Source organism: Poeciliopsis prolifica, unplaced genomic scaffold (assembly GCF_027474105.1).
Source record: "Poeciliopsis prolifica strain line A6 unplaced genomic scaffold, Auburn_PproV2 SCAFFOLD052, whole genome shotgun sequence".
NCBI lineage: Eukaryota > Metazoa > Chordata > Actinopteri > Cyprinodontiformes > Poeciliidae > Poeciliopsis > Poeciliopsis prolifica.
In genome coordinates this window covers 475,335-498,417 of record NW_026562427.1, presented here as the reverse complement: position 1 = coordinate 498,417, position 23,083 = coordinate 475,335, and the positions used below count along the sequence as shown (strand labels likewise).

The window sequence follows — 23,083 nt, the reverse complement described above, 5'->3', positions numbered from 1 at the left end:
AACACAAGGATAATTGTTGTTTTCCTTCTTCTCCCCTGATCTGACTTGCAATGTTTTTGTCTGCTTTGTTTTTATTGCCACCGTTTGAATGGTGGTAATAAATACTACTGGTGCACACGGTGTGTGCTATAAGAATCTGATGTGTGTGGTGAGACCTTGCAAGTCTTAGTGAGCAGCTTGTAACTAGGACTGGATCATTTTCATCTTGACCAACTCTGAGTGATGGCTGGCTGGTCAGATGCTCAAAAGCCTGATTTATTCTGATTGGTGAACACATTATGCCTAGCTGCAGAAAGATTATGCTTAAAAATTAGAAAGTGAGACTTTTAATTCACTTTTATATGTCTAAGAAAAATGGCATCAAAGAAATGTGTTTTTTCTTTAAACATGGGATTTTCTTATATAGTTCACCTGCTCTAGATATTTTTATTTTTCCTCAGACTTTGACCTCGTTCTGTTGTATTCTCTTATTTGTAAGTATGTACTGCACAATATGCTCTAATGTTAAGGTGCCAGGACTGATCAGAAATGTTAGTTAAAACCTGTTAAGACCTTCAGAATGTATAAAAAGTAAAAATGAGGGGCAAGTTAAAACACTACAAGAGAGCCTGTTTTTTTGCATGCTGGTGCTGTACAAAGAAATCAATTGTGGTTTACAAGTCAAATTAACTATAAGCTGAAAATACAAAAAGATTTCGTTCATATTCAGGTAATAAATCTGTAAAGATATGCTGAAAACTGAAAAGTAGTTGTTTGAGAATTTCAGTCATCGTCCCATTTTTCAGTGCTTTCAGGAACACCAGGAATCAAGCGGACAGATTCACATGACTTTTGAATCCTCAAAGTCAGAGAGGCCATTGTACTCCATCTCACATAATTCCACGAGACAATGCATCATCAAAGAGCCTTCACGCAGGCCTCCTCACCCTCTTCTTCCTCCGCTCCCCTCCTCTCATTTCTAGCCTTCTTCCTCCTCTCCTTCCTCCGCTCCTGCCTACCTGTTACCCCCCACTCCGCCTGTCACCCAGCAGCTCCGTCCTCCTAATCCCTTCTGAAAAGAGACGACGGAGCAGAAAATCACCTCTCCACCTCTGTCACACACTCCCTCGCTCTCTTTTGTCTTTAGCTCTGGTCTCCAGCTGACCCCCCTCAAATGCCATCTCTAGCGAGCTGTCTCCCTTCCTCATCTCCCTCCACAATATTCATCGCCTCTGCTCTCTGGCCAATCGTCCCTCCTCAAACACTCAGTACATGTTCCCTCTCCTTAACTTACTGACGCGATGGGATATAATTGCTTAATTTCCCAGCTTGTCACAGGCCAAACCCACCATAACGGACCCCGCCAAATCCATCTGGTCAGAGCCAAGCAGAATTAATGCCAGTGGAGAGGAAAATACGTAAACACTAATGAACGTGAGCACACAAACACTCAAGAGAGTGGAGACCTGATGTGTTTTGACAAGACTGGCAAGCATATTACACCATATTGGGGGAGTGGGAAAAATCCCTGTGATTTTAAGTATAAGCGCAACAAATGTCCTAACTTCAAAAGTTGAGTCTCTCAAATATATAAACTATATGCACAAGCAACACTAATAAGAATTACCAATAATGTACATGGCATTTAACAAATGTATTCAAGGCTATTTTTGAGTTGATACTCATCCAAGTTAAGACAATAAACTTTTATTTGCCTCTTATACCAAATCATGTTTCTTTTAGACTTAAGCAGCACTGGTTCTTGAAAGTGCCCCCAAATTTGCTTTGAAATAAAATTAAAAACATTTTCTACCTTGAAAAGTCTAGCCTGATTATTCAGCATAAAAATTTAAGGGTTGTCTTAATTTTCAAATATCCCCATCAAACTATAGCTTTGTGGTTCAGTGTCGTATAGATCCCCAAAAAAAGTACAACAAATGTCATATAGTACCTAAAGTGTGAGTATTTAGTTCTCTGCTGACAAAAGTTCCAAATCTAAATTGTTTCTCCACTAACTTTCTGCCAGCAACGGCTTCAAGGAGAACTAAATAACCTGCCCACCCTCTCTTGTCTGAGCTTTATCCTTCTTGACTAATTCCCCTCTCTAAACTAGAGAAGAAAAACAATCTGTCTTTAAAAAAGTCTTTGGGGAACTTCTTTGCTCGATAAAAAATAAAAGTGGATTGTGACCAAGGGGGTTGTGGTTGGCAATCAGGGAAGCTTTCCAAAAAGCTGGTCTGTTCAGGGCTGAACATCGTTTTTTTTTATTTTTTATTTTTATACCCCACACAGCAGCAGCGCTGTCCTAATGGCCACAGGTGCGGAGTGAAATGTTAGTCTGATATTCTGCCGATTCGGGAGAGATTCAAGCGGTGCCTCCAATTCGGAAAATTGGAGGCACCGCTTCGAAGAGAAAAATGAAATTTAGGGAGGAACAAAAAGTTAGTGCAGGATGTAGCCAAATCTGCCAGATTATCAGACATTTTCAGAGGCACAGGCAATAAGACAAATGTTATTCCTTCAGTAACATCACATAATAGTGGGACTTTTGTGAGTCAAACTTTATAGTTGCTCGATAAAGTGGCAGCATTTGGTGGGAGTGCAACTGCATGTATTTGTGATGTACACCTACATGTTTGAAATCCTTGAAGGGAACAAACTGAACGATGTCCCGGAGAACGGGCTCGCCCTTGGGGGAGCGCAGGATCCCGTCGTCGCCGTCTAGGATCTGCATGTCGGTGAAGTCGGCGTTACCCACGCCAACGATGATGACCGACATGGGGAGGTGGGAGGCGTGCACAATGGCCTCCCGCGTGTCCGCCATGTCTGTGATGACTCCGTCCGTCAGGATCAGCAGGATGAAGTATTCCTGGTGTGGCGAGGTAAAAAGGGAGGAATGAAACTGATGTTTCAAAAGTGACTTCCTGTCAGGGTCTGATTTAAATAAAAGCCATTCTAATCCACCGGAGAGACGGAGGGAAGCAGATGGCATTAATGCAGAGAAACGTCATGCTCTGAAATTTATGACTGGAATTAAATTAATATCAATCAGCCCTCTTCAAACGCACACACACACATCTCCTTTTTCAGTTTATTACATTTAACTCTTCTTATCCCTTCTTATCCGTCACTTTTTGTCTTTTTCCTTACATCCATTTGTCCTTGTCTATCATTAGTAAAAGGTCACAGCAATAAAAATATATTTTGTTTCATCTGTTCTATTCACTCTCTCACCATGGCCTCTTTGGTGTGCATTTCCTCGGAGGCAGAGGAGGCCACTTTCTGGATGATTGGGGCGATGTTGGTGGGCCCGTACAGCTGGATTTTAGGAAGGCAATTCTGGTAGGCTTCCACCACACCTTGGATCCCTGCAACACAGACATATGTAGGTCCTCGCCGCTTTGTTTATTTGTTTTTTTCCCCCTTCCACCAGTGTGCAAGTTGCGCCCACGCCGGCCTCGCAGAGTCGAAGTTCGCATACTTGCAAACGTGTCTGCTAGAATAAATCAGACTCTCTGTGTGTGACTGCGCTGCAAGGTGACTGAGCATTTTTCGAAAAGCATTCCCTCATGGTCCTCACAAACACATGAGGCGACACACAAACACACCTTCGCAACAGGGACTGCAGCTATGTGCGGAGAGGAGCACAGAAGCCCATTTCACACATACAGATTAGTGTTGTTTCTCTCTGTGTCTCTGAGCCTCAAATACATCCTGCAGCATTGTGGCAAACCTCCCAGCTGCATTGGTCTGCGTACATGGTAATGTGTGCATGCGTGCATATGTGTGTTTGTTTGAGACAGTTTGAGACATATGTGCTTTCTGTCAGTCTGTTTTGGTGCATCTAAAAGTGAGCAAAGTTCTGTGCATTTGAGGTGCGTCAACTCACCGGCACATTCTGGATTTTCTTCATCGAAGTTCACAGCGAAGTCATGTGAAACCTGCAGGCATGAAAGAGAAGAGAGAGGAGAGGGAAGCGGGTGGGGAGAAAGGCTCTTCAACAGCTGCGACAAACCGATCGCTCAGCACAATGTGTCAAGTCCAGTTTACAGTTCTGACGCACAATTTCTGCTTTCATGCTGATCAAAAGTAAGCGGCACCTCCAAAGGAGGTTTAAAATTTAATCTGAACCATCCAGAACTCCCCTTGCTTCACCGAGTATACAAGCGTGCAACTCCGGTTTCCTACCTTGAAATCCGGTGGTATCAGAGCTCCGAAACCAAACGCTGGAAACATTTTATCACTGCAGAAAAGGAATGAGACACAAATTACTAAAAACCTGGAGAGCGAAAATAGAAAAAATATATATATAATTATTATATACGGCTTTTTAATTAATTTACATTTGCACACTACAAATACAAAATTCAGTGTGCTATTTGGTTTTTATATGATAGACTGACACAAAGCAGCATATCTAAATAAATAAGGTTACATTGCCTTCAGAGGTAAAATAGGTAAAATGTTGTGTTTTAAGGGTTTTGTTTTTTGAGAAAACTTTAATAAATAAAGCACGAATAAAGAAAGGCAGTAGACGGGTCAGAAATAATATACTTGTAATGAAGTTGAAAGTCAAGCACTTTACAAATCTTGGCCCTATTTTGTTATTGCTATTGGGCGGCAATAACTGATGGAGTCCAACAAGCCACAGGGAAAAATCTAAAGTGAACATTTATTCCTACATTTAAAGCGCTATCTGTGCCAGAAAACTGAAACCTATCATCACCCCAAACCACAATCCCCAACAGTGGCACGTCTTCTTAATAGCAGTTTGAGGGAGCTTCTACCTCCCCACCAAAGTCCAACTAATAAAACACAGGAAATTATGAGAGACTGTAGGAAGAGATCAAATGCATTGCAGTCCCACAGAAAGCATGTTGGCTGAACTTGCTATTCTTAGCAGCCAGCAGGGGACGCCTACTAAACATTTGGGGGCGGCAACTCCCCACTGACAAGGCAAAGCAATAGAAAACTTTCTCATTACACAATTGCTAATGCTACACTGGAGAAGAATGCATAAGGGTCATATCCAAAACCACCACTAATGTGTGGAAATGCTTCTTTTTTTTTTCTTTTCTTAAAGCAGGAATGGAAAAGCTGGTCAGAGTTAATTGGAATATGGGTGAAGCAAGATACAAGGCAACGCTGAAAGAAAATCTGTTGGAGGCTTGCGAGTGGGGCAGAGGTTTTACTTCCAGCATGACGATGAACCCTCAACACACAACCACAAGTGCAAAGAAATAGTTTAGATCAAAGCATATTTTGTGTTAGAATAGATCTAACATAAAGCATAAATCCAAATTCAATTGAAAATCTGTGGCAGTCCTTTAAAATAGATGCTTACAGATATTCTCCATCCAACATCAAGTCCAACAGTGACTTGATGCAATCTGCTGGGTTTCCTTAAATAGAAACCTTTTTAATTACTTTCAGTAATTAATTGAGAATACTGTACTGTTTGCTAACTAGAATCAATTGGAATGCAAGTGTGGTTGAATTGAAGTGATTTATTTTTTTCGTAAATGCTTTGAGATGACATTTGTTGTGAATTGGGGCTACATAAATAAACTGAATTGAATTAATTTGAACTTGACTTAGCTTGTGTTAATTTGAATATAATAATTAACTGTCTTTAGTTGCTGAAGATTGTTGGAAGATTCCTCAAAGTCTGGCTGCTGTTACTGCAATAAAAGGTTGCTCTATAAATTCATAGAATACAAAGGCATACCAAAAAAAACAAACAAAACTACTTTCTTTGCTTTTGTGATTGAAAAGTACATGTCCTTTTTTAATCTACTTTTTAGTTTCACGTCATATTTAGGGGCTTCTCAGTATTGGCCAATCATAGATACTGTACAGTACAAAGTAAAAACTCTGTGTCAAAGGTTTTAGATGTAAAGAAAAACACTACAATTGGAAGGTACTTGACCTGTCGTAGTCCTGACAGATCTCCCCTACAGCCACCAGTGCTTTGAGGTACTCATTGGGTTGGTAGGGATGGATGTAATGGAGAGAGCAGCTATTTCGTGGATCCCCGTTGGATGCTGTGAAGTCTATGGCCACCTGGGTCAGAAAAAAAAAAAACAAAAACAGTCACAAAGCACAAATGACCACAAATGAGCACAAACCAGCGATGGAGCGCACAAGTTCAAATATCAGTGACTGTGTCCTGAATGTCTTACCGTGAACTGAATCTGGCAGCCTCCCATGATGTAATCCAGGAAGGAGTACATTTTGATGATCTGTCAGGAGAGATCACTTTAATTAAGGCTGCGGTCTTGAATTGTTCATGGGGTATGAAAAGACAGATAGATAGTGGTTGCTGTCTCGGTGGGAGAAGTGCCTCCCTAACAGGCTCAAACTGGCCTTCCGCATGAACCGTGATAATGAAATATGCAGAGTACAATGAACACTTGGTTGCAAATTAAGAAAAAACTGCAACCAATGCCATGAAATTTATTACTATGAAGTTCTGGGCAAACAACAAAATTGTGTTTTATCAAAACTGACAAAGAATCGGACTGAGTACGAGCTGACTGGAACAAGATGGAGTGTTTTGGAAGAGGGGAATTGGTTCATTTGACGGTGCCAGCCACAATTACTTTAATTCCTGGCAAACGTGCTGTGTAAACAGCATTGAAAAAAAACCTTCTTGTGTTGCAGTAACATAGCCACACTGAAAGTTTTAAAAGTCCTATCTTCAATTTAGGTACAATAAAGAGTAAAGAATACTAGTGACAAGAAATAGTTTTTTGCAAAATCCCCAGGGTTTCAGAAACCATCACTGTTCATGACTGGAGATGGATCTCTGACCATTCCTCTTTGTACAACAAGGACTAAGATAATCTTAGAGGCAAACTGGATTTGTGACTGACAAAAAACTAGTATACTGATATGGTTATGTCATCTGATTGATATGGTTGCATCATATCAATATTTAAAAATAAATGAGGCCGTAAGTCCTCCAAAAGCCTATTGAATCACAAAATGTAACGTCTGCAGGCAGTCATGAACTCTCAAAAGGTTCCCAAAGAGCAAGCTCTCCATGTTTACATTTGTGATATTAGAAGAGAAAACTATTTTTGTTTGTGTTTGTTTCTCATATAGATTAAGTCTTGTATGTTTTGTGTGACATAAATAAGGCCTTTAGTCTTGCAAAAGCCCTGTACATACCTCCAAATACCTTGTGGATTTATTTTCCAGTGAAGATGTACAGAATGCGTATTGTTGTTGCACATCATTGCATATGGACAGCTAGCAGAAGTTTTGAATAGACACATCTCTGTCACATGCAGGAATCTCTGAACATGTTGAAAGCTAAATTGAATTGTGCCCCGAAGCCATTAATAGTCAAAAAAAAAAAAAAAAAATGCTACAAAAATAACAAACAAGTAAAACAATCACATTCTGTTTTACCAGCTAGCAGCCAAAACATATTGACACCACTAAACAGGTGCAATGGTAATTTCCAAATATCATCATACGCTTACATCAGCCAAAGCAAGTTAGGTCGTTCTGGTAGCACAAAATTACATTTGGACTGGAGCGCTCTAATAGGCCGCTCCGGGGGAACGTTTAGATATCTCCACTCTGCTGACATGTCCTCAGGCCCCACATTGCCTAAGCAGTCCAGATGGGACGCCAGGCAGGATGGTGCATTCATGAGCCCAGAAAACGGGGAGAAGAGTCGTGGGATTGGAAAGTCGAAGAAATATGTTTTCTAGTTACATCTACTGGGAGGTATGAATAAATGGAAAACAACCAGTAAGTCAAAGTCATTGTCCGTGACTTGGAAGTAATATTAACATGTATTCTCTAGCATGCTGGGTTTATGACAGTGGAGCAAAATGCACTGTTTTTCTTTTCATCTAATCACTTGACAGTATATTCTATAACACTGACATTAAGCTGTAATCACTAACTTTTTGAAATATTTTGTTCAAACTGCGAAATGACAAATAAAGGTTTAACACACAATTTTAGGAAATGGTTGGATTAATGGAAGAAAAGAATAAATAAGAGAGAAAAGGAGAAGCCCATTTAGATCCCTTTGAGTGTCATGTAGATTATCTCTCCGTCCCAGAGCGTGCTTGGCTCTGGTCATCCTCTCTTTATGAGCCAAAAATGCAGGAAAATCTGCTTGTTTGGCTAATCTGGACGGGCCGCTACTGACACTGATGCATTCTTATGCATCTAAACCTCTTTTCAGTACATGTTGCAGAAAGAACATGGTCTTCTCAAAGCAGCACACAATTAGCCAGTAAAATGTGCCAGAAAACAAGGATGCCTCAAGTAAATGTCTGTATGAAAGAATTCACACCTGTTGAACATTTCCACAGTTTGTCACATTTACAAACACGTTTTAGTGTGTTTTATCGGGATTTATGTGTAAGACCAACACAAAATACTTTCCAACAGTGAAGGAGAAGGAAAAGTATTCATGGTTTTCAAAATTTTAAACTCAAACAAAACTTTAGAAAGTGTAGTGTTTGGATTCAACCTCCCTCGGTCCGCTTTGTTGAATCAACTTTTATTTCAACTCTTTTGGTGTGCCTCAAGCAGTTGTAGCATCAAGAGAGTTTTTGCCCATTCTTCTCCGCAAATGAGCTCCAGCTCAGTCAGAGTGGACAGCAAAAGCATCCCTGTGTCACCATGTTTCACAGTAGGGTGGATGTGTTCAGAGTGCCGCTTTGTGTGACTTTTCCACCACAAAAATAATCATTTGCATGTTGGCCAAAAAGTCCAGTTTATGTCTCTAAGGCACTTTCTTCCTCATGTTTACTGTACCCAACGAATCTCTTGTCGGAAACTGAAATTTGTTTCCATGGCTTCCATATAACAACAGCTTTCTTCTTGCAACGCATCCATAATATGTGGGTAGTTTAGACTGATTCTCCTCTGCAAGCTATTGATCTGTACAGCTTGTCCAGAGTTACCACATGCCTCTTGGCTGCTTCTCTAATCGATGCTCTCCTTCCCCAGCCTGAGTTCAGCAGATGTCCAGCTGTGCCACACTGTCAATTTGTGCATCAGGGAAGAAACAATGCTTTGTGAGATGTTCAATTCCTATGAGATTATTTTATAACTTAACCATACTTTTAACTTCTAATTAAATGAATTCCCTTATTTGTCTGCTTTGTTCCTGATCTTCGTGATTCTGTTTATTCTCAAGCAAACCTTGGGAGGCCGTCACAAATAATAGTTTTAATACTGAGATGAAATTATACATCTTTCTAGCTATACATAAGGCAATGGATTTTAATTATGGGTACCAGAGAAAAAGGGGTTACATCAAAATGAAAGGTCATGCGTTTCAGATTTTTTTTTTAATTAAAAGAAAATCAAAACCACAAATCAGTTTGCCGTCACTTCATAGTTTCACACTGCTTTGTATAGGTCTGTCACATAACTCCCCCCCCAAAATATCTTATTATGTTAAGTTTATGTGAGAAATTGTGAAAAAGTATACTTTTGTTAAACAGGGTTGCAATCTTGCCATTATGTTCAGTTCTGAATTACAGGACATCTTGAAGACGTAACAACTAATCACCAAAACAGTTCTTGCCCTCGTCATTTGTTTCAATCATGACCACGAGAAGCACGCAAACATCAGAAGATGCTGATCAGGATTATGCTGTGCAAATTACCTTGCAGTGGTTGAGTATGACAGTTCCAGAGTTTCTGTAATTTTTCTTCTTCATCTGATATTTGGGGTTGATGCATTCCCACTGAATCTGAGAAAAGACAAGAAGGTGGCGGCTTTGAGGTAATTTTCAGGCACTTTCTGGATATTGTTACACAAGAAATTACTTAAACGTGGTGCGGAAGGAGCACGGAGGAAGCCGCATGCCTACTTACATGAAGACCGCATACGAGCCAAAGCTTTGATTTTTGAGCGTGCGTTTCCTTACCTGCTTGCCCTCCTGCTCTGCCCTCATCATCTCCTTATACGTGGTTTGAAACTCTCCAATAAAGTCATGTTTGCCATTGGAGTCCCAATCCCAAACTGTGCACTAATGCAGAAACAAAAACACACACAGGAACACGTGGTGAGAAGAACTGCTGCCTGAGCATCCACACATGCACCAACAGGTCTGCAAAGAAATGCCATGCTGAATGATTGATGTGGTGGAGTTGGTGGGGGGGCCATGGAGCAGTGAAATATTAATCTGACGATGCTGAGAGGCTTTAGAGACGGCTTTATGAGTGTCAGGGTTTAGACGTAATAGTTTTTTCTCTCTCTCAGAGGAGCTATTTTGCGATATAAGTGACTACAATCAAAAGGACAAAGCTTCAACACCTCACGAAGAAGCAATCTGATCATTTCGAAACATGACAAAAGGTTTTTATATACACAGACACGCACAGGCCACGCTATTAAGGACTTTTTTTTTTTTACCGTTGCATTAAACATGACAGTAACATGGTGGGACAATAGTTTTCTTGCAAACCCGAAGTTATATTGGTGTGTTGTATGACACAGTGTGAACACTGCTTGAGTGAAAGGGGCTCTAGTTTGAAGTGCTTTGAGTGGTTTGTATGATTAGAAATATGCTGCTCCATATAATATCATTTTATTTGGCATTTTCATGTTGAATAGCTTGTTAACAGAAACAGTGAATCAGACTCTCAGTGAAGTCAGCTGTCCAAATAAATAAAAGGAAGACAACTAAAGTTCTAACTTAGCATCAGAATGGTAAACAAAGGGGAAATAAGTGACAGAAGACTGTAAAAAAAAAGAAAGAAAGAAGCCACAGCAACATGGGGAAAATACCTTGATTGATGATAGCAGTCAGATTAAAAAAGGCAGACAGGTATAAGATAACAGAAAGGTGACTCTTTGTGAAGATCTATAAATATCACCTTTCTAAGCAGAAAATGTCCAACCTGGAAGCAGAAGGGCTACAGCAGCAGAAGATAATGTCAGGTCTCACTCCTGTCAACTAACAAGAAACTGAGAGCTCAATTTTCACAGAATTTTGGACAAGATTAGACTGTGTGAATGCTGCTTCATCCAAAGAGCCTCAATTTAAGGTCCAACAGTAACGTCACAATATCAAAAGTTGGTGCAAACCTAATGATTGCATGGATCCATCCTGGCATTTACCAGCAGTTTAAGCTGCTTTTGGTGAAGTTGTGGTGTAAGGAACATTTTATTGGCACACCTTTAGTTCCACGACTTTTCATTGCTTAAACACTACGGCCTATTGTTGCTGACCACGTCAATCGCTTTATGACCAGTTTCTCTTAATGGCCACTTCCAGTCTTCTGTGTCATGTTGCAAAGCTCAAATCTCCTCATGAAGATGATTTCATTGTACTCCATTTGCTTCTCAAGAGAACTCAATCCCAATACAGCACCTTTCAGATTTTCCTCATTTGGTTGTTATGCCACAAAAAATTAAATGGACATAGTAGTTTATATAACACCTTTCCAGTTATTCTGAGCACAGCACTTCAGGTTAAGTGCCTTGTCAGCCCACATAAAAATATTTCTGAAGGCAAAATGTGGTACTAGCTGGCACCAGCCAGGTGTACCACAAAAAAAAAGATATAAAATTGTAAGGGGATATTGGCTTTTCCACTGAGTTACAGTGTTCAATGACATCCTAGAGAGTAGATTTCTGCTTTAATGCTCATATCCAGATGATTCTTATGTCTGTTATGCAGTGGTGGGCTAATTTACTGCAAATCCTGTGACCCTCTTGTCTTTTATGGCTGTTTTTTAGGTCAAACCAGCCACCAGCATTTTGAACCAGCGGTGATTAAAAACAAGGACCAGCAATAATCCTCTTATTTCCTGTCTCCCACTTAAGCTGTTGAGAGCCTGCACCTGAAGTATGCATGCCCTCTCTTTTTTTGTCTTTGCGTGTGTCTCATAATTTGTGTTTTTTGTTGTTGTTGTTAGTAATTTCCTTGTAGAAGGGAAGGGGGATTCTTGCTTTTGCAGACATGCTTGACTTCAAGAGGCAGAGAGGCTGTGCAAAGGACTAATGAAAAAATGAAGAAGCTCTGTTCCATTCACTGAATACTAACTGGCGGTGAGAGCGAGAGGCCAGTGAGAGTGGGGAGAGAAGGAAGACTGGGGAGGTGATGAAACGAGTAAGAAGAAGTACAAAGAAAGAGGAGGCCAGACTCCACAGAGGAGGGTTATGCATTTATGCATTGGTCACTTAAAGACCCTGGCGAAAGTAAAGTCCTGGACTGAATAGAAATCTCTGCCCTGCCGTTTCTAACTATTGCTGCGATGCTTCAAACAGGTAGCCCTGGAAGCCATGTTCGGTGGCATCCATGTGCATTTCAGACTGTGCAAGCCCTTTCTCCTGCTGTCAGGAGCCACGCAGAGTTAAGAAGTCTTTGAATAATTAATGAGCAAGTTCATGTTTATTCATGAGGAGAATAAATGTTCACAGCTGACGTGCAGCATGGCGTGCACACAGAAGCGCAGGCGAGGGAAGGTGAGAGTTTAAGATGACCACTGAGTCCGTTAGATGAAATAGACAGCTGCACCAAAACCGAGCCAAGCGCCAAACTGACAGACCTACTTAAGCATTTTGCAAAGGTACTTTTAAATCTATATTTATCTGCGGATTAAAGCTGTTTAAATAGTTGTGTGTGCACCTATGGCATTGGTAGCATCAGTTTCTTTGTATCATGTGTCCCTCCCACGTGGTACAACAGAGCTGTGAAAAGGCCTGAATCTAAAAATCGCGTTATGCTTTAGTTTCCTTCAAGCACGAGTCATTGTGTGGTTCAATCTAATTCTACTTTGAAAAAGTCTCAGTAAATAAGAAGAAAGATGGACTGGAGCTGAGTAAGTCTTGAATAACTTCACAACAAAAAGCAGATCTAATACAGTCCGGGGTTTGTTGCTTTGGTGGGGTGTGCATACACAGAGAAAGTAGATCTGGTTTGAAAGATAAAATTAAAACTGATGGCCAGTTTCCAACCAATAGAATGATTTCTAATGGGTGGATTTATTATTGGTGTCATGAACGTTTTTAGCAAGCGATTAATTTAGGATGCTTAGATTCAAAAGAGTTCAAGGCCTTTGTCAGCATTTTCTCAAACAGAAAGGAACCAAAACAGGAAAAAATAAGATTGAGGGTTTTGCACTGCAATTCAATTTTTTACTCTGCAGAAGCTGCAGTGAGCAAGGAGTGTGACCAGCTGTGGGTTTGATTTGAGCAAAGGATGCAGCTGCAGATGAAAGTTAGAAATACACTTCCAACTTTATTGGACCATTGTACTGGCAAATACTGGCAAAGTCTGACATTATAATGCATTGATGTTTCCTGCAAAACATCAACTTTCACTCCTGTCTTCAAGTGAAAATATGGATGTTTTGTTTTCTGATAATTAAAATAGGAAAATGAATGAATGAGCACAGCTTTAATTTTGAGTCCTACCTTGGAAAAATATAACCCATGTAAAGCAAGACAGAAGGACAGAAATAAAAAAGATATAAATAAGCTGGGAAAGCTTAGTTTCAAAAGAGTTTGTACTGACATAATAACTTTAATAAGGAGAGCATCATGACTGCTACTGATTTTATTTCATAAAAATATAGGAGAACTGCGAATTTAGCTGAGAATTTAGTCAAGAAAATTTAAAATCAACAATGACAATGAATTAATTCAGTTTTAACCTTTGTGAATCAAACTTGCCCAACACTGTACACTTTGACCTCCTGTTTTGTTGATTGGAACTTGTTGACTATATTACATATTCAGAAAACAACAGCCTTTAGTAGTCTTTCTCACATTCATCTGCAATCAACTTACATAGTTTCCTGATTTCAGGGAGAATAAATAGCTTGCTGATTGTCGGCAGAGGCTATTAGGAGCAAGTGTGTTTATTTAGCTTTGACTGTTGTATTACATCAACAAGTCATAGCCAAAAATATCTAATTAAGGTCTGCACCCTTTCTATGGGAGCACACACTTATGCGTGCTACTTAATGTAGACGGTTTCTTATGAACTAATAAAAAACATTCATGTAGAGAATCATGTTGAAAAGAAACTTCAGTAGGTGTTGATGTGCTATGTGGCCTATAAGTTACAGTATGAAATGAGCTCTGCCCAAGGTTTTCCACAGAGTGCCAGACTGTATTTAAGACTAACTGGCTCCTTATTTTCTCTTGTCTCACACAGTGAGACTTTCAAACTCACCTTTAGCTCCCTGTCATGGTCTCCACTGCACAGCGTGTTCAGTGAAACTTTAAATGATTTCCAGACTGGGCTCAGGTTGTTCATCACTGTCTGTTGAAGAAAGCAAAGCAACTTTCAGAAGAGATCTGTAACAGTTGACCACAAAATGTGAGAAACTAGACTTTTCAAGTTTATTTTATTTTTATACATTTTGTCATGCTTTGATCTATCCCCTATTGTAGCTCTGGCTTATGGCTCATTACTCCGATGACAGGTGAATCTCGTTTGCATGTTTTAAAAGCTTTTCTTCATGAAATGTCCTGTATTTAGCTTCATCTGTCTGCATAATTACTCCAACCAACTTTCTTGTACATCTGCTGCAGGGATGGTTACAGACGCACATGTTTGCTAAGTTCCCTGCACGGCTCACAGTAAACAAGGATTCTTGTGGCTTTCTTTTAACAAAGGTTTTCTTCTTACAGTCCTGTTAAAGCCAAATTGCAACAGCTTCTCCCAGCCAAGCTGTGGATCTCAGCAGGTTCTACAGAGTTACCGAAGAGCTCCTGGCTGTGTCTCTCGTTAAGGCTACCCTTGAACGGCTTATCTGTTTAGGTGCCATGCCATGTTTTGGTAGATTTCGCTAATAAATCGTTGAATCCTTCATAAAACAACTGGATTCATACTGAGATCACATTACAAAGAAGTTTATTCTGTCTACTGATTAAGTGTTTTCATAGAGTCTAAAATAAATAAGGTGTGGTAGTTAAGAGGACATTGAAGTTTATGGATGTGACATGACAAAACGTAAAAAAAAGTTCAGGGTGCTTCGGTGCAATTACCTCAGTTCGGTGTACAAGCGACTCGGTCCCGTCGTCATTTACTCTAAAAATCTCCAGAAAAGGATCTGACTTACTGAAGAAATCCTTGACAGAGAAAAAGAAAGAAAACACACACTTTGATCATTAACATAAATCATTCATACAACTACCAGAGCCATCATTTCACCGTCTGTCTCTGGCTTTCTTTTTGTTTCAACCATCCATCTCTCTCCTGTCCTCTCCGATTTATGCACCCCTCCCTCGTTTACACTCCATCTTTCCTCTTGGGCACAACTCGTTTGGATTAGTCATCCGTGGCTGTGGGTGAGGGTGCGTGTGCTAAGGGAAGCCAAAAATTAATCTAGTACTCTGTGTGTCTTTGTGTGTCTGATTGGGTTGTCTAGATAAAAGAGGGTTATTGTACCAAGGAGGTGCCCACCTATCTCTGCAGGTCTTCTTTCATGAGCTCAGATTACGCCCTTGTGTTTTGCATGAGTTATTTCATCATCAAATCTCACTGGCCTCCACCTACACACACACACACACACACACACACACGTATGAAGCTCACATTCCTAAACTTCAAAAACAAGCAACTGGACAAACCTTGTCGTCTAGCTTCCGAGCGCTGAAAGAGAGTTCAACGTAATCGTCGTTTCCTGACAACTCCTCTGCTGTCACCTGTACAGATGAAGTGGGGAGGGGTGAGGGGGGATTAGGGTAGCAGAGGGGGAGATGGACACAAAGGCGTAAGAAGGAGGTGAGAGGAAATGAGATGGAAATGAGGAACGGTGCAGAGCGAGGGGGAAACATCATCAAATTAATTATCTCCAGAGCTTGTGAGTGCGCGGTGTTGCGAGCGTGTTCTGTGTGTGTTGAACTCAGGTGGGACTGGCTTTCGGAAGGGACGTCGTACCATTATTGAAGACTTTCCAGCAGTGTTTCCCTGTTTGAGCAGAGCTTTGGTCAGTTTCCTTTGTGAGACGATCTGAAACGAGCACACAAACAGATAAAATGCATGAAGATCAAAAGACAAAAACCCTGCCATCTTTTCATTTTTGTTTTTTGGTATGTTTCATGTAAAAAAAACACATTCATTCATATTTAATGCAGTTATTATATAACTGCAGAAACAAAAACGTGACTACATTTTTTATCAGATGCTTTACTTGTGATGTGTTTTCTGGCAGCTAGTTTGAAGCTGAGAAATTTATTTAACAAAGACATGTTGCCTTCGCTTTGTCTTCTAAAAGTATTCAAACTTGTTTAACCCTTACACATTTTGTTAACTAACGTTAATATATTTATTGTGTGACAGATAAGTGTGGCGGCTTATTATGGTGGTAACACTGAAAGAAAACAATCCAAGGTTTTGTCATTTTAAAGAATGAATGGGGGACTGAATTCAGGCTCTTGCATAAAACTGTTTTCATCACACCTCATAATTAAGCAATAAAAATAAAAAATAAAAAACGCAAAATATTTGCGCTTGTAACAAGACAAAAAAGTTCATGTGATATGAACACAGGGCATGTGAAGTTGGTGGCATACCACTGATTGTTTTTTTTTTTACATCAGCTCCTGTCTCTTACAAATTTTTGGCAGCAACAACAAGCTCTGCTCACTGATAATGCCTTTTAGAGCTAAGTTCACGCAGCAATTTCATCTGCAGAGAGCTCCGTCTCTCCTTTGCAGACTACCAAATGCTGCCCTGATAATTGCAGCTTTCATAGAGTCAGCACGATAAATTACAGTATTAAACCCTTACATAATCTTGGCAGAAAACTTCCTGGTGTCTTTCATTTTATGAATAGATCAATTACTTCCTCCTCACTGATATTCCTCTGCACACATCTATTGATTCTACAAAACAGAAACAAAGCTGTCTTAACAAAATCCTGAATAAACAGTGGAATACTACTCATAAAAAAAATTGGCATTATTCTGTTAAGCGACACCTCTCTTGCATTAAAAATCCTTCTCCTCCTCTTCTGATCTTATGTCTACCAATAATTGTAAACCCACCAGCTTTATGCTGCTGATAACATCTCTGACCTGAAAAAGTAATAGCAGACATATTTGATTCTTCTGCAGTTCCAGCCAGATCTTTGAGATGCTGCTCCTGCTATTTCTTTACATTCAATATGTCACCAGGGGGCTACTTTCAGAGGGGGGGGGAAAAAAAATCAATCAACTCATCGTCTTAATGAGCATCGACGCAATAAACGTTTTCTCTTTAAATGGCCCAGGATGCTGAGTGATTGGAGTAAATGCAGAGAATCTTTAAATATTGATTGCAGCTATCAGCGGGTGAGGCTACATGTATTAGCATATGCACATATAAATGCGCTGAAAACTGCCTGGAAGAGCTTTTTAAGAAACACCAAGGACTCCGAAAGTGTGAATGCAGATGCTGCAAGTAGCTGAACAAAAAAGTTTAATAATTAAAGCCAGCTAAATAAAGTGCATATTATCCATCTACAATGTGGTAAACGGCAGAGACCCGTACAATTGGTTCTTCAACAGACTGAAATCTTATCTCAAGCGCCTTGCTTTCAAGCAGCTCTGGCGTGGAGATCATCTGAACTAGCACCCAAAGGTGGCTCTTCTACCCAAATTTAGCAGGTTTCAAGCACATTTAAAAAGCAGAGAAAACAAATCTACTCTTCGAGTGGGCTCACTTTAAAGTATGTTCAGATGTGAGTCATAAACATCTCTTACACGCCCCAATTCTCTTATTGAGGCGACCTACCTAACACCGTGTTCTACATTCAAGCTGCATGATGTGCTGGAGATCGACAGGAAATAGCGTGACCATACTTATAAATCTTGAATGTGATGGAATAACTGTGGTCAGAGTTTTAAAGAACATGTCGTGTTCATGAGAATGAATTTAACCCGGACAGGAAAGTGAATCAGAGCAAATAGGGATTGAGATCTTAAGAAAGAAAATATACAATTAAATGAAATTGTATCATGCCCAAAAATCTTCAAAGAATTTTTTTTTTCACATTTTACAGTTAAAAAAATTATTCTAAAGTCAAATAAGAATTGATCTGCTGATAAGTTTGAACCTGTTTTCGGAGGAAAGTCTAGGTAGTTCTAAATTTCTTCAGTGTCCAAATAAGAGAGACCTCCAGACATTTTGGGACATTTAATGGAGTTTTGGTTTTTTCCTTGGTTCATGCTCTGACATGCACCGTCAGCTACCCAACCTTAAATAGACAAGTGTGTTCCTTACAAAATATGTCTGAAAACATGTCTGCACTTTGTCATCACAGATTATTTTGTGAACTGTACTTAATCTTGTTTCAGTCTTTAACCAAATGAGATCAAAATTAAAGATTGTCATGTCAACTGATATTTAAGCACTTTATGATTATTCATTGACACAATTTATGAAAATATGAATTAACAAAGACAGGTAAGTCGACATGCAAAAGTTAAGTTATAACGGGTGCAAAATTACATTAAGTTGGAACAGAAATGTACAGAGAGAGAAGAGAATAGGGGTAAAATTGATCCACAGTCCTTTGAGCATTGCTCTAAATAAACATCAGTGTTGTTAGTTTCAGTATATGGACTCGAGCAGAATAAGTTTTTAGTATTTATTTATTTACTTACTTATTCGTTGTTTTCTTCTGTTTACACATAATGACTCTACTCAATCAGGTTTACTAATTAAGCAAGCTTCCTATTTACTGCCCAATCAGAAGGCAGACTGACCTGTCCCAACGTGCACTCCATGGCTCCCAGGAAGTCCGCATCACGAAGGCCGTTGTTTCCAGAGCTGATGTCGTGCAGCTCGAATCGAAGCCTCTGGACCTCCTCGAAGTAGTAATCTACCAGGAAGACCTTAGAGAAGACGGGCCCGCTGCTGCTACGGATCACTTCGGTGCGGTCCACCTGCACACACACGCGGTTGGACGCATGACACGCATCAGTAAATCTGATCAAATTAAAATAAAGCAAAACATGTTGTTATGAGCATAGTAACCTGGAAAAGTGACTAATGTTTACATGACCGTGGATGAGAGTGTGTGGACTAAGCAAATACTGGTCATGTTTAGGAAAGCTTAAAAACTCTGGCGAGCAAAACAAAAATACAAATATTCCCTTTAAAGAAGTTCTACTCTAATCAAGTTTTAATAAACTGGCTTGGTCTGTCAACTGGGTTAAATTATTAGTGATTTATTTGTTTGAATATTAAATCTAAATAGTTTTGAATTATTTAGATAAAATATCTATAAAACATAATAATGAGATCCTATATAATCACAAATATCAAACTTTTAATACTCCTGTTAATACAAATTGAAGTTAGTTCTGTTTGAATTACGCCTCGGGACGCGTAGGGATAACAGCACACATAAACAAATTAGCTTAATGCAAAACACTATGCAGTACAGATAACTCTGCACATCTCCCCAAACACACCGTCCCCATGGTGGAACAAGGCGGTGGCTCCATCGCCGTTATTGCCCGAGTCACCTTAAATAGACTTCTTTAAATTCATGCATGCTCAAGTATGAAACTCTCACTGAGCATCCAGCGCACTGCAACTCTGCATCGATTGTGAGCTTTGCAGACTTTTCAGCTCTGCAGCAATTACCACAAATAGCCATTACCACATTGTTTACACTTATCAACTTGAGGACTGCAAACATTGATTTTTCTTGATGCTTTAGAAAAATCCCACTAGCTGTTTGACTACACAGAAATCCAACTGGAGCTGCGGCACTGATCTCAGATTTTCTTCTCTCTGACTGCCTGACACAGAAAGGATCAGAGTGCCAAATTAAAGTCCGTCACAGCGCTGACAACAAAAAGCTCGAGAACGCTGGCAGAAACGAACGCCAGCTTTTTTTTTTTTTTCTTTTGTTGCTGATAACCCTGTGGCTCACACACAAGCACAAAAAAAAGAAAAGAAAAAGTGAAATATAACAGAACATACACCAGATGTTGCCCATTTTTTAACCTCACCTCAATGAGTTGGCAACTCATTGAAGCAAAAAAGAGTCTTTAACACATTAAATATGCACAAACACACCCAGCTGCTTCCCAACAACAATCCAATTAAGGAAGTAATTTTGATCACCAGAGATTGTCCATTCTCAGATCCACACACACATGAATTCTCTCTCTCTTTTATTCCATATGAATAAACACACTACTATGCTGCACAAAGTAGCTTTTTCTGGACTCCCCTGAGACACAGCTGCCTAACACTGCACTACTTTTTTGAGCACTTGATCTTGAGCCCCTGTGGAAAAAGCGCTGCTTTTTGTGAGTCTGTGCAAGTTTGAGCGAGGAAGTTGTTCTGACTTTTTGTGTCACGCTTGAGTTTGTGTGTTCACATGCGTCTGCTAGACCCCCACCTTCTGTAGAACAAGAATTTGGCAAAAAAAAAAAAAAAGTGCAATGGATATTTACAAGTGACAAATTCCAAAGATGCCTCTCGTAATTAGAAGGTCATTGGGAATTACGTTCATCTGAAAAGAGGCTTATGTAACTCTGAGCAACAGCCTGGTCCTTTAGCACAGCTTAGATGCATCTGATGTCTCTTGTTCAGGAGTGGAAATCAAATAATGGGACAGCTGTAGTTCGTGTCTCTGATGAGACTGTGTGTGATGGTTCTGTAAGCACTGACTTTAGCTTTAATCAATGCCATATGAATCTCCCCTAGTCTCTCCAATTCTTGTTGCCTAGGCACCTTTTCTGTCAGTTTTTTCTTCCACCCAACTTTACATTAGCAGGTTTGGATACAGCTGTCCTTTTACACTGTATCAGTGGTGTTTGGTGAGCAAGGTAGCAGATTTCCTCAGACTGGTATAAGATATTACATATTATTTCTGTATTAGATATCATAATACTAAAACTATTAAAATGTGAAAACAATATGTCACTTTGTGTAATGAACTTATATACATTTCATTTTCTGAATTGAATTATTGAAAATAATTAATTTTTCAATTATATTCTATATTACCAACACCAACTTGCATTTAGTCCGCACATTGAAAAGAAAAGACAAACAATGTGTCTCACTCTCTGGCCTGTTTAACTCTGAAAAAAAATTGATAAAAATTTGCTTATTCTAAAAATCCATTAGGATTTATCTTTCTCCTAATGTTGGATTTTAATTATGCTCAGATAGTCTTTTGTCTAGTCCATTAGAACGGCCCGTGAAAGCATGTGTGCCTCTTTGATAATTGGAAATGGAGTGGAACACTTTAAAGCAGCACCAGTTATCCATTTCCATAGCCAAAACAACCTACATAGAGAAGATGTTTCCTCCATTTATTTGGGACCTCTTTAGCTTTGAATGAGGCCAATAAAACTGAAAATGTGGGTTTGAGGGTCTGATTGCTTTCATTACCAAAAAAAAAGAATACCTCGCATCTGTAAAAGAGCATTTGCTAGATAAACACAATTTAGACTATGCTTGTAGCAAAGGTTGGGATTCTGGTTGAGCTGCGTGATAATTAGGACACGTAGCTCTTGCAAGCTAAAAGGAAAACAGCACACTCACTGTCTGAAATGGTCGCTTGAATTTTCTGATTTAGTGCCATAATTTCATCAATCATTACTTCAGCGGAGTGTTTGGATCATCCCAATGATCATGGTGGTACTTAGATTGTCTCGAGTGGCACTCAAAAGAAATTTTGGTATCAATTATTTTAACCAGTTAGCTCTCTGACATAGTTCAGCACTTTACCAAAACACCATTAAATTTGTGTTTTTATTTCATTTCTGCCTCTGTAAATAAAAGAATTTGCACCAAAAATGAGGTGAAAAACATCCACAACAGTCTTTAATTTGTGCTCATCAAAGTAGCATTTTCTTATTCCTTCCAACAAATCCTTTTTAACTCAATAGATAATGGCGTTTCGTGCCGCCTTGAGCATTGTCAGGAGAAGTCACAGAGGACTGACTTTTTTGCACTGCAAAGTATCAACAGTGTAAACAATCATAATGAAAACATGAGAGAGTAATTTGACTGTCTTGTTTGTCCAAAAGGGCATCAGGACTTTTCATTTTGATCATGCTTTGACGTGAAAACTTGCTTTTGAGGAATGAAAAATCCATTTTTAACAGGAGACGGACCAACGGTTGTGCAAATATTAATAGAATAACACCAATAAACTAAACAAAAATAAAGTACTAAACGATAAATACACCAAAATGAAATAGCTTGATGTTTACATAAAAACATTTTCAGATTATTTATTTTTTTGAATGTTTGAGCTAAATGTCATTTTTATAATTAATTTAGACCCCATTTCCTCCAATGCCCAACGTGTTGACATTTTTTTTTAACTTAAATGTCTTAACACGTTGTAATAACATTAAAAGTCAGTATTTTCACAAAGAGGTGTCAAAATATATCCATTGTCTTCCATCAAGTAGTATTAGTTACTCCATTATACATGTGACATTCATTGTAATCCATAGAGTAGCAACATTAGAAGTCGCTTTGACAAGCCAGACTGCACCTTGAAACATTCAGTCACTTCGCTTAATATTCAGAATGCTTCAAAACGGCTGAATAGGTGTCATATAAAAGAACACTTAAGAATGACAAACTCCTGATTCACTCCTGGCCTCACCATTAAACCTTCATTTTCAGAGTATGAAATAGCCTTTCGCAACTGGAGACTCATTTGCGTGGCGCGGCATCTCTCTCATTATCCTCTCTCCGTTTTCATCGTACCTCAAACCACTGGCCGTGTGACTGCATTTTCAGCACCACGCACGGGTCGGGTTTGGAGAGGGCGTCGCGGTCCGAGATCCCCCGGCAGGCCACTCTCAGCTCCACTTTGGTCAGGCATGGGGAGCTGATGAAGCCCAGCGTGGCCTCCGCAGACTCATAGATGTTACTCATGATGGCTGTGCAATCACACACTGAACGGAAAGAGAGAAAAAAGGAGAGCTCATTTATACAACATCATACAGGATAGATAGATAGATAGATAGATAGATAGATAGATAGATAGATAGATAGATAGATAGATAGATAGATAGATAGATAGATAGATAGATAGATAGATAGATAGATAGATATATAGATAGATAGATAGATAGATAGATAGATAGATAGATAGATAGATAGATAGATAGATAGATAGATAGATA

General features: G+C 39.4%; 1 protein-coding gene across 1 annotated transcript in view; it reads right to left on the bottom strand.

Annotated features, from left to right (window-relative positions):
* Positions 1 to 23,083, bottom strand: part of cpne4b (copine IVb) — a 34,605-nt gene that overhangs the window by 4,132 nt on the left and 7,390 nt on the right. Inside the window, exons 2-15 of the mRNA XM_055058858.1 lie at positions 22,662 to 22,852; positions 18,674 to 18,853; positions 15,864 to 15,935; positions 15,554 to 15,628; positions 14,969 to 15,052; positions 14,151 to 14,240; positions 9,891 to 9,992; positions 9,627 to 9,713; positions 6,162 to 6,221; positions 5,909 to 6,042; positions 4,168 to 4,222; positions 3,869 to 3,920; positions 3,214 to 3,347; positions 2,612 to 2,848 (exon numbers count right to left, since the gene is read on the bottom strand). Of these exons, the coding sequence (XP_054914833.1) occupies positions 2,612 to 2,848; positions 3,214 to 3,347; positions 3,869 to 3,920; positions 4,168 to 4,222; positions 5,909 to 6,042; positions 6,162 to 6,221; positions 9,627 to 9,713; positions 9,891 to 9,992; positions 14,151 to 14,240; positions 14,969 to 15,052; positions 15,554 to 15,628; positions 15,864 to 15,935; positions 18,674 to 18,853; positions 22,662 to 22,832 (1,533 nt within the window). The 5' untranslated portion in view covers positions 22,833 to 22,852. The remainder of the gene's footprint in view (positions 1 to 2,611; positions 2,849 to 3,213; positions 3,348 to 3,868; positions 3,921 to 4,167; positions 4,223 to 5,908; positions 6,043 to 6,161; positions 6,222 to 9,626; positions 9,714 to 9,890; positions 9,993 to 14,150; positions 14,241 to 14,968; positions 15,053 to 15,553; positions 15,629 to 15,863; positions 15,936 to 18,673; positions 18,854 to 22,661; positions 22,853 to 23,083) is intronic.